Genomic DNA, 12,521 nt, shown 5'->3' with positions numbered 1-12,521 from the left:
TGTGGTGTCAGGGAAATACTTAGAGGTCTTCAAATATTAGCTCTGTTTATCACACGTCAATTTATTTAGCATACTTTTATTAAACACCTTTTTAATATGCTTATTTAGCACAGGATCCCGGTCCTATTTGTACCGGTTGTGTGGTATGGTGGGTTTGGGGGTTCTGAGTAAAGAACTGGCTCACCACTTCTCCTGCAAGTGGAAGATCTGATAAATGGACAGGGGAGTTAGACTGGATGATAGACGTGATTGAGTTAGTATGTTCTGTACAGTCTCTCCTCTCAGAGCTGTAATTACCCAATATTACATCAGGTGTGCAGCATGCTTTCTCCTCGTGGAGCCAGGGTAGTTTCATTGACACAACGGGTTGCTGAGATAGGCTTAAGGCAAAACCCAGCAATGTGCATGCTCAGAATAGATTGTTTGCTACAGTTTTTCTGTAGAGCCCTAGATAAGCTTAAATAGGGAAATATGTCTCCTTTGCCTGGCATTATATAAAAGAAGCCTCAATTATCAGTCTAGAAACGGTGCTGAGCACAACCTTCAGCATTCAAAAGGTGCCTTAAAGCTCTCTGGCTTATTAGATCACTTTTTGAGTAACATCCCAGAATGGAGCATTCTTTGAATGTGTAGGAAACAATATTGTGGGGCTGAGGCAGCCTTTAGTGTTACAAAGAAGTGTAATTTATTATCCAACCACATCATAACAAGGCAAGAAACTTTGGCTGCAACTACAATGTCAGTCCTTAAAAGTTAAAGCAAAGGATTAAACATCTTTGAAAGCCTGAGAGCTTAGGAGGCACCAGCACCAGAGACCCGATGGCTGTACCTCCAGATACTCCCAGCAATGCATATCTAGTTGCGTGAAGAGGGGAAACTGCTTTTCTCTGCCATCTCTCTCCATGGCGCATTGCTTGCCGAGCTGATTGGACAAGAAGACCTTTCCTCCTGGTCCCCGGCTTGCTAATCAATCTGACTTCCAGAGAGCGACTAAAGAACAAACGATCCATCCCAGAGGATTCTCTGTGCTGGACCTTTCACCTTGTCTTCAGCAATGATGTCTTGCTGAAAATTATTCGATATAGAGCTGAGGAAAGGGTGGAAAATCCTTCCTGAGTGCTTCAGGTGATTGGCTGTGAACAAAAAAAATTAGATTTCAAAAGGGAAGTGATGCACTTACTTAATTCCGTTTTGGTGCAATACAAAGAGGAGTAGTTTGTTTTGCAGCTCGAAAAACTTTTGGTTGAATGAATACCAAACTTTTTAATAAAAAAAGCATTTTCCTATCAGGGCATTTCTTTGGCAAGAGAGGGAGAGGTTAGAAAGCAGGACCCACAGCCTAAATGCTGGACTGGATGGAGAATGCTGGACTATCTGGAGAATCACGTGGGCTCATAGGGAAATGGGTGGAAGCACTGGGGAAATGTAGACACACCACAGTGACAGAGAACTGGAAACTGAATTTACAGACTTTATCTTCCACAAGGCACAAGATGGTGTTACAATAAAGTGTAGGGCAACATTAAACTGATGCAAAACTGAAGAGTTACTCATGTTGGAAACAACAACATTAATTTCAGCCCTGCCTGATTTAACTGAAAAAAAAAAATAGAATCAATATGCTATTGATTCTATGTTCTGTAGTACTGTACACTATTTCAAAGTAAGTTTTCAAAATTTCTGTTCAGAACTGATTTTTTTGTTTGTTTGCTTTTTTACTGGAGACAAGTTCAGTATGTGAAATATAGTAGCATTTTCCAGAGGTCAGTTATTCTGAATTTCACTTATTCTCTTTGAGAGCAGAGAATATTATAGAACTGAATAATGTTCCTTGCTTAGTATGAATGTATTTCCACTAAGAGAGCTACGTTTTCCCTCATGAGTTATAATTTTAATTGTTAACAGAATTGAGTAGTCAAAGAACTGTGTAGAAACTACTCAAAGGCCCTTCACAGAGTGTCAGGAAAGGCCATTCTTTGGCTTAAACAGCCAAATACTGATTGATATTCCAGAGCAATTTTTAAGGTCCTAGGTAGCTTGGTCTTAAACTTTAAATCTTTTCTCCAAGATCTGAGGGAGTTAAAAAAAAAAAAAAAAAACTAATAGTCTACCGGAGTGTTGGAAAATTATGTAGTTTGCAAATGATAACTGTGAAAAATGCCATACTAGTTCCAGAAGTGCTAAAAGAAGTAACTGAATTTCAGTTAAGGATAATACTATTTCATATTAGAGACTGATAAATGGCAGAAATTTCAGTGCCTTTTCGATATGTGCTCTGGAGAGGCCATTTCAGTTGTTTCCCTGTAACCCTTATGCACTTGTGGCTCTAATAAGTGAAAAAAGTAAAAGATAGTGAAATTCATCAGGAAATCAAAGCTGTACAGAAACGTGCGGCATAAAATTATTGTGCATCATTCTGTCATGTCTGACAGATGGATAACCTTTGAGCTTGCGTGTTCTCCTGGAGAAAAGAGATGTAGATACTTGAGCAATGCAGAAGACTCCTGATGTTTGCATCTCTATTTGCTCAAGGAGGGTCCAGTGATTTTTGAACCACCTTTTAGTTTTCATTTGCCTTAGTACTTACACCTCCAATATACTAAGCAAAACTTATGCTCATTGCCTCAAGGTGTTTTGTGCTGGTGTCACTAGCCATCTGGCTCTGAAGCTATGGAACTTGCTTAAGCTCAGGCTGATTTCAGTGACACTTGCAGATGCTCAAAACTACCCAAGCTCAGCCCCCAAATTTCATCTCCTCTGTCAGTGGATGAGGTTTGCTTCATCTGAAGCATCATACTTCTGTTGAATTTCTAGTTTAAATTCAGCCTGCAGCTTCAGTAATGATTATTTGTTTTGCCACTGCCAGCAACCGTGATTTTTAGTGACAACAACTCAATAAAAAGGGAAAAGGAAAAAGTCTTTTTTTTTGAGAGAGAGAAATACTTCCAGATGTTTCCAGACAAATACAGAAGAGAAAGTACATTTTCAACAAACAGAGCTTGGATTTTTCTCCTCACATCTCAGTGCTTGTGATCATGTTAAAGAAATACCATATTACTTTGGAAGGGTCTAAATTTTATGTTTTTGCATACTATGACAAAATACAATAAATCCTTGACTGTAAATTTCCTTGCTTCCATAAAAAAAAGACACATTTAGATATAGTTTCATCTTTGAAAATATACCTAAACATGTTTTATATTATATATTTTATGAATCATACCTGTCATAGTGGGCTAGATGCCTTTGACATTGTCTTCAATGCCTTTCTCTTATGAAGTCTATTGCTAAGGTGCTAATCAGCTGGAGAAAGTAGAATTTAACTTGCCAAACTTAAATCATCTAAAATTCAGCTATATCTGAACCAAGACATTTGTCCAGGCTCCATCTATTGTCATTCAGAAGAAACAGGCACAGAGATCAGTTGGCCTGGCCTGTTTTAGGTGTGTGCTTTCGGATATGTCAGCTCACTGCACACAGGCATTTGTTCCTCTTCCCTGACAAGAGATGGGACCTAGATATTTCACTTTTCTTTAATGTTGAGTAAAAAGAAGTGTCTCTGGTTCCCAGGTGAACAGTTCCCAATCTCCACCTGTATTGTTGCACATCTCTACAGTACCCTGAAGGTACCCACGCAGCACATTTGTCTATTCGCAGGAAAAATATGCCTGTACAATGAAACAGGACTATTTTGCTGATAAAATTAATAATTTCCTGTTCACATTTCAGTTAACTTGTTAGAAATATAAATAGCTTTATCCTACTAACCCTACATTGTGGGGAAGAAAAGAGGTTTAAGAAGAGTGAAACAGACAGTTCTGGGCAGGTTAATCTTCATTCTAATTTATTTATTTCAGAAGATTACAGTAGCTTTAATTGTGCCAAGGTGGGAGGTGTGTTATCGAGTATATTCTTTGCTGGGTGAATGAAACCAACTGACAACTCACTTCATGTACAGTCTCAGAAAATCCAATTAAAAAATTTTTTTTGGCAATAAAAGGTATTCTCGGTAGCGGGATATATTAGATGAAGGTATCAGTGAATAAGCTTATGATGACATGTGATATCTATGGAGTGGTCAGTGAGCTGAGTCCTACTGTGTATAAACATGCTCAGCACCAACAAAATAAACACCTAAATTTTTGTTAACTGAAGCTTTCATTTAAAACAATAACAAAAACCTTCATGTTTTGCCAAGGAAATGGTCTAGGTATAAATCAATGACAAACTTTCTCCATGAGTCTGTGAAGAGACTTTAAAGAGTGTCTGTGAGGTAGAAAAACCTCATCTTGCTGAGAAATAAGCTAAAGAGCTAATGATGAGATCTGCAATTGTCTGAATGAACTGTTTCATTTCCGAATATTTTAAACGCTAATCTTCAAACCTTGAGTTAGTAGTCGAGAACCAGCAGGATGCATAGTGTTTTCTGGACATAGAAGACAACCTGGTCCTTGTTCTCCTTCAGCTGATAAGATAATTCAGATGAACACTGTTTCAGTGATGGAGCTGAGCTTGTGAAATACTCCACTGCCTGGAGACTTTTACTGTGCAAACACCCAAGAAACCCAGTGCTCTGTGCACTCAGGTTACTCTCATCTGGAGTGACTTTTCGACACAGCAGGACTCCTGGTGGCAGATAGCACCTCTAGCTGCTGTGGGTCCCTCTGACTCCCTTGGCAATGCTCTCAACTTGTGATTTCATTTGCTCATTTCTGCTACTCTGCCAGAGTTGTCGCTGTTGCTACATATTTTTACCTTTGCTCTCGTGAGGTAAAACTATTTAGTTCTGCCTTGAATGCTGTGAGGGGCAACTTATGAAGGTAATCTTGCCTTTCTCTTCTTTTGTAGGTGGAAGACGCACTGAGCGAGGCAGATTTTCAGCTCAAGTTGGACCTGCACTTTACTGATAGTGAACAACAGTAAGTGCTGTTTTAGAGCTCGATTGATAATGCAGGGATTTGTCCTATTGGGTAGATGACTTTGATGAAGTGAGAGAGTCCCTTGGAGAAAGGATAGTTTGATATGCCTTCCCTCTGCCTTAGCGTACAAGCTTTTCTGTTTCTCCTCTGTGGTTGAAGCGGGTATCTACTACTCCGCTTTTTAGGCAACAATATTTTTCTGCGCTAAGTGTGGGATTTTCAAAGTTGCTGCCTCCTGTTCATCTCTGCTGCTATTAAAGTCAAAGGGAACATCATCACTGACTGTGTGAGCAGAGGCTGTGGTTCAGGAATACATTTCTCCCAGGAAGCAATTAAGGGTGTTCTGGCTGACTATGGGTGCATGAACATGCTAAGTGCTTTGATCCTGTATAAGGACCAAAGCTATCTCAATATTTCAGGAAAAAGATGTCTTTCAGTTGACTTTGATCTCTTCCTAAGAGGTACCAGAAAATGATCTTATTCCATCTTGCTCAACTCCGAGAAAAAAAGCTTCAGCAACATTTATGGAGTGCCCGCAGAGAAATCATCTGATCGGGTTTCATGCCAAGACTGTCCCTATGTGATTTTATTCATATCCATAAAGCACCTTAAGAGATTTCAAGGGGTACATTTCCTTTATCTTCAATATGCATGAAGTGAAACTCTTTTCTCCCAGAGAGAGATTAACTGTGCTGTAGATGGGTCAGGAAGGGAGGAAAAAAACATTATAAAATTATGGTCTAACATGTACATTTAATTTCTATTGCCATCTGAATGATTATTCAAATTCCTGTTTTTAAAAAAATACTGATGATATTTACATAACCATGTTCCACAGATCTCACTGAAACACTTGTGACTATACTCATCCATCTCATCATGCACTCTACTCAACCATCTTTTCATAGATATTATTAGCTTTGCAAAACAATTGGCTTGTATTGGGAGTATAATGCTGTAAAATAATGTTTCTTTAGAAGTGTTTTACGATTTTCGATGGAGACATGTTATTGTGTAAAGCCTCAGGTCTACATCTCATTATTTCACTTTGTAGGCAACTGCGATTTACACTTTACACACTAGACAAAATTATTCTGGAAAATTTATAATAAATCTTTAAAAATAAACCCTGTTTTTATTTTACTGAAAAGAGGACGAGTCAGTCCTGCTTGTAATGCTTCTTTGCAGTTACTTCATCTGATGGTTTTTTGGCCCTTTGTAATTTTTTTTTTTTTCAGATCACGTATCTAGAAAGGTACCCTGAATAGACTTCAGTTCCCTGATACTGAACTACTTCTGCCTCTCATAGATTGCCTGAAAAAAAGCAGATGGTTCTTATACTAAAATCACAATTGCTGTTCCAACCTGGCTATTAACACTCAACTTAGCTGAGAGCACTTTGCTGACTACATTTCCTTCTGCTATTCATTAGCTCTCGATCATCTCCAGAACTAGTGCACGGGTGGGCAGCAAGCACAGTCACCTGGGGAGATCCCACGTTGCATTGCATCTATTTCTCATTTGTACAGTAGCTTCATAATATTTACATTTCTGCTAGAAACAGGTACAATTAAAAGATACTCATCAGTTGTGTAAACATTCTTCAAGCTGTGACTGTTACCAGGAAGTGATAAAAATTCAGCTCAAGCCATTTCCCAGACCGCTGCCTGTAACATGTTCTGGACTGTGACAAATCAAGGTTTCGCTAACCCCTGTACATCTCTTTTTCTTCCAGGCTGAGAGATGTTCCAGCGATCCCCATGATTAGCAGCCGTACACTGTGTCTTCACTTCCATCCCCGGAGAGGCTTGCACCACCATGTTCCTGTCATGTTTGACTATTTCCACCTGTCAGTGATATCCGTCACGGTGCACGCGTCACTGGTAGCATTACACCAGCCTCTGATCAGGTAAAGGGCACTGAAATGCCTCTTGATAGGCAGAGAAGATTCCTCTTCTGAATGCGTTTGCTTATCTTATAAGAGAAGCAGAGAGGATGATTTAGTTTCTGTTATTTTGGTCCTAGAATAGGATTCTGGAAATCTGGGTTTGAAACCAGTCTCTGGCACAGGTTCGTACCTTTGATAAGGCTCTTGGAGCTCGATCCAAAATCTGCAAAGAGGATAGCGAATTTTCCCTTTTCCTCCTTGGCTGCATTTCTTTTTCAGTCTAAAGGCGTCTAAGAACATTAGCATTTTTTTTCTGCTGTTTTTTTTTTTTTTGTAAAGCATTTAGGATGGTAATCTCGGCTGTGGCCTCTGGGCACTAGTGTAATATATAACATGACTGGAAGGAGGAATGCATGAGTCAGTACTGGTTAAGCCTCCGTAGCATTTCTACTTTGCAGCATCATTTAGCTGTTCAGCTGTATAATACTAGCTGCCATGGGGTCTAGGTGTGATTTATGTTATCTGATTCGTAACGACAAGAAAATAATTCAGAACTCCTTCAAATAAAACAGGGCTAGAGGTCAATTTCCTCCAATATTTAGAACAGGCAAGGGGAAGCAAAGGTCCTTCTGGCAATTTATTTTGTGTCCGATGCTGTCAACGTGCGAGATAAAGAGTGCTGAAAGGGAGGGAGCAACTTGGGCTCCTGAGGCAAAATGCAATGCTCAGTGTTGCTCAACTTCCCTCACTCTGCGGAGGTCTCGTCATCTCGCCAGGTGACCAGGAGACTACGGAGTCTGCCACATATTGTGCAAAGCGCTCTATTTCAGAAAGAAAGAGTGGACCTCTATCACACGGTGCCAGGTTAGGATGACTTAGGCGCTCTTCTTTTCTTAGGTTTCCTGTTTTTAATTAGTATACCTTTGCTTCAGTTCTTCATTGATATGAAGGCGCTGCATGCACACGATGCTATAACGTGAATTAAGACTGTCAGACAGTGCGTTGTGACAGTGATGGGGGTTGTATCGGTGCATCAGGGCGACAGCAATTCAGATCTGTCTTTTCTTCCTCTGCGGAGGTGCAGGTAACTGCTGTATCTCACTCCTGCTATGTGTTGACTTTTTAATAATGAATTGGATTCTAACAGACTACTTCTAACTGGAGAGTTTTACTCAGATAATTTACTCATTGTTCCACCATATAAAAGGATGGGAGAACAATAGTTATCAGGCTTAATTACTGCTTTCAGTGCTTTGTTATCCTCTTATGAATGGGGCTACAGGGAGCTGTTTTTGCTATTAAGCATAAATTGCCTGATGAGCAACTGTTCCATAGTTAGATTACTATAGCTTTTAAAATATGATTTTGTGGACATTTATGAGGAATAGTGTTTTTACTTAATGCAGTGGAATGGAGATTTTTGACAACACAATACAGAATTTCATTTGCTTAAGCCAGTAATAATCATTTTAAAGTGTGACACTTGGAATTTATCCTCTTCTTGATAAATATTTAAAACTCTAAGGTTTTTATATCATATATTCTCTAAACATAAATCAGTGTGAAGTCAGTAATTTAGAAGAAGATGGCAAGCATTCTGAAACAAAACCAGCCCACTAAAACATATTTGTTTTTCTCTCAGCTCAGGGCTTTCCTGTTAGCACTTATCATTTGGTATTTATTGGGAATATAGAAAAAAAAGATTCAATTGTAAAAGCAAATATTTTTGCATCACAATAGAACCTAATGACTAAAAAGTCTTTTTTTGGGAGGTTGAAATTTAGAAAAAGATAGGTATGTTATTTACACTCTCTGAAAAATATCTATACTACATTGCACTATATTTTAGGTAAAATTGAAATTTACTTCAGTCCAGAAACTGCCCTGAAAAACAACTTTGTCTGGAACACAACCACTTTCTTACGTATTCCCTAGGGACTCAACTTTCCTTACATTTTTCTGTTTGCAGATTAGATCCTCTTCCCCAAAGTCCTTCCCCTGTTCCTGTATTTAAACAGCGGAAACCCCAGGGAAACCAGCAGTACTTTTTCCAGTCTTTCCCCTCACAAATAACTCCTGCCAGGCAAGACTTGCCAGCATTAGTTCTGTTGCCTGAAAAGTGAAAGCTTATCTGATATCTCTGAAACCAGTTGCCACTGTGGCACACAGTACAGTTTGCTGCCTACTTTTAACCTGGTATATAGTAAATATTCCATTAAGTTAGAATATTAGGTTAGCAGATAAAATTCATGTTTCTGGGATCCTTTGTTGGATTCTGGATGATAATTTATTGACTCTTTTTTTTTTTTTTTTTTTTTTTCTTTATAGCTGGGTCACCATTCATGGCAGCTGCTAGAGGTTTCATACATTTAGTAAGGAGCCTGGACAGGAGGGAAATGAGGCAGAGTTGCTTTCAGCTCACCTGCAGCTCTGTTATCTCCACAGCCATCATATTTGGTCTGGCTGTGGGATGATCAGGAGCACTGTGGGGTCCTCCAGCATCTTCCATCACATCATCTTTCTGCTCCTTACACAGCCATATCCCTTCAAAATGCTGCTACAAAAGGGACTTTTCTGAGCAGGCAGAGCAGGGGCTGGGGTACTCTGAAACCACACAAAGAAATATGGTGGTTACCTGCTTCATTACTTCTATAAACTACTCTTTCCCAAGAGGAGCAAGTATGTGCTTATAAGATGAAATAGAACATGTAAGTAGTCTCTGAAATAAGTAACTGAATGGCAAAACATCATTTTCTGTACTAAATGCAATGTTGTATATAATGTATTTCCCTGTACTGCAGGGGCAGTAGGATCTTCTAGTGAAAGTTCATCCATTGACTTCAAAAGATTTATACATTTTACCCCTGAAAACTTTCTCAAAATTTAAGAGACAGGTTTCAGCATCAGACTGCTACTGCCGGTAAAGACAGATCTTCCCAAATCCATATTTTACCTAAGGATTGTGCAGAATCTGGCTCTTGCAATTGGAAAAGCACTGCAAGAGTGTCTGCAGTCATACTGCAGCTTGCTGCAGCTCTTGGATTTCATTTGAAAATGTTTTAAAACTCGAAATTGTTATAAATAAGCAAGCTCCTTCCCTACATGCGTCTGGTAAATCTGATTTCTCTTATTTGCACGAAAAAGGGGTTTTCTTTTCTCAGCTTTCTGGGTTCTCCTCAACTCTCTGTCCTCTCCTTTGCAATTATACCTGCCTCAAGGATTGCTGTAGGGGAGACTTTGTAGCCCTACTCAGAATGCATGTTGACTTAATGGGAGCTGTGTCTAAGTGAAAACCAAAGTGGGTTGTGAGGTTCTGATTTATTTAAATTAAGCTCTCATTTGTCCATATCCATTATATGATAGAAAAAAAAATCGTGGTGGCATCTGAGATGGGGGGAAAAAGTAAAACGCACATTTTGCGAGTGGGAAAACCAAGACACAGATGCTGAATTTTCCGATCCCATACGGCTGGTCTGTTCTGGGAAGAGGAAAAAGAATCAAGAGGACACAGGAGGGTATTTAAAGGCTTCAGCACTGACCTAATTCTGCTCCTCTGCACTGCGCTGAGAAATCATGCCAACTCGGGCTTTTGTTGGGTATTTTCTTCTCACCTAAATCCTTTTATTCTCAGGCGTCCCCCCGTTCCTCAAAAGCACCATAACCGATGAGTGTACTGCCATGTACTACCTGAACCCGGGTGCAGATTTTGCAGGTCAATCATCTTTCTACAATCATAAGTGTAACTGGCACCTGCTTAGGGGAAGCTTAGAGATGAAACTGCCACAGATGTGCAAAGTTCATGGCTTATTTTTCTCTCTCCATCTCATTTACAAATAAAATAATCTGAACATTCAAAATAAGCAAGAAATACAGAAAGAAAAGGGAAAACTTCTGCAGTAAAGAGTTATTGGTTCTAAACTTCGTTTATTAAAAGATACTATTTTTTTTTCTCTAGGAATACTTGTATAATAATGAGTGTTTCTTCATCTAAATTTTCATTCATTTATTCCTGTTTGTTATGTACGTGCAATGATAAATGTCTATTTTCATATGTCATTCCCTGAGCTACCGATTTAGAAATCACATAAGAAAAAAATCTATTTCTGAACCAACCTTTCATTAAGGGGTAAAAAGAATCTCTAAATAACTACAACCACTTGACTTTGCCTATTTTCAAGTTTTATAGCAATGAAGGGTAAGTTCAGGACAAATGAACCAAACAGTTTTCCAGCATTCAGTATCACTAGGGATTTCAAACCCTATTCCATCCTGATTTACTTTAGGATCTAGGGATAAATGCCTATGACAGTTATTGTTGTAGAAATTCTTACCAGTTTTACCCAAGAATTTCAGAGCCTTTTTTTTTTAGTCACTGAATATAGCCTTAATGAAGGTGAAAGAGATGCACATGCTAGGGTAGCCCAACCTGTACATATCCATGTATTCTTCTCAAAAGCAAATAGCAAATCACACGTGTATCCTGTGGCCACATGCCAAACAGTAATTTGTTAGAGCTATATTAATATTTTGAATTTAAATAGTGAGGGAAACCAGTGTGCTATGCGTTACATGTTTCTAGATGTGTGGGAAGTGGAAGGAATTTCCCGGTGAAATGCGAAGGATGCTGTCAGTGCACAATGTGAGGGTTGGATGCTGATGTGTCTCATAGCTTGGCAAATCTTTACTTTCAAAGGATTTATTAAGATATCTATTTTTCCTCTTTCTGAAATAAGTAATATTTTATGAATAAGGAACCTAGGTGCAAGACGTAGTGTTTTTTCCATAGAATGTGTCTGGCCAAAATGGGATGCAAATTTGTTTCCTGAGCTTCTAGTCCTGTGGGACAGTCAGAATACTCTCTGGTTTCATCATTAAAAATGTAAGGGTTTTTTTTTTATATTTTTGTTTTGTTTTGTTTTCTAAGTTTCTCTGCTACATATAATGCACATTTTTTTTCCAAGTAAGATTCAGACCTCAGTCTATTTGAAGAGTTTTTTTTACACACATTCTGATAAAAGTTACAGTTTCTGAAGAGATTACATTTCCAATAAGAAAAAAAAATATATTTTTAAAAAATGAATGAGAAAAGAAAAAAAAAGTGTATTTCACTTTGGGTCATTTCAGTCTCAATGAGACTATTTTATTTAATTAAAATGCCCTAAAGCATTTATTCTGAATTACTTCAATAAAACATCTAACTAACATTTATCATTGCCAATTCACTCCTTGTCAGGGAACTGTTTTCTCATGTATAAGCTAAAGAATTGTCTGCAGAAGGTAAAAACCAGGGAATGATTAATTAATATTTCATGCAGTACGAGAAATAAAAGGTGTCACATTCAGTTCTCCATCAGAAGCCTCAAAGCAAACAGAAAAGTGCAGCGCATACTACATTGTGAAATGTATAAATTAAAGTATAAAAGTATAAATTAAAGGAGCACAGAGACAAATTAAAAAAAAATAGGTAACCATAACTGCTGGGCATAATTACATGAGTATAAACTCTAAATCAGAAAGTTATTAAATTGTGATTGCTAGTAGCTTGCAGATTATAACATAAAACTCCCCCCACATTTATCACACCCCACTTTACTCTAGCACTTTCCTGTGCTAGGGATAAAAACATCAAAAGAACAGTTCAAAAAGCCAAAAAAAATGTTTTTTACGTTGAAAAATGTTAATAATTCTATGTACCTACGTCCTTCTCTCTGACA

General features: G+C 38.3%; 1 protein-coding gene across 1 annotated transcript in view; it reads left to right on the top strand.

Annotated features, from left to right (window-relative positions):
- Positions 1-12,521, top strand: part of FAM135B (family with sequence similarity 135 member B) — a 138,798-nt gene that overhangs the window by 69,054 nt on the left and 57,223 nt on the right. The window contains exons 4-5 of the mRNA XM_062568434.1: positions 4,849-4,919; positions 6,655-6,828. Of these exons, the coding sequence (XP_062424418.1) occupies positions 4,849-4,919; positions 6,655-6,828 (245 nt within the window). The remainder of the gene's footprint in view (positions 1-4,848; positions 4,920-6,654; positions 6,829-12,521) is intronic.

The sequence above is a fragment of the Rhea pennata genome, chromosome 2, assembly GCF_028389875.1.
Source record: "Rhea pennata isolate bPtePen1 chromosome 2, bPtePen1.pri, whole genome shotgun sequence".
Lineage (NCBI taxonomy): Eukaryota > Metazoa > Chordata > Aves > Rheiformes > Rheidae > Rhea > Rhea pennata.
The sequence above is the reverse complement of the archived record's forward strand: the minus strand, read 5'-3'. Positions and strand labels throughout refer to the sequence as shown.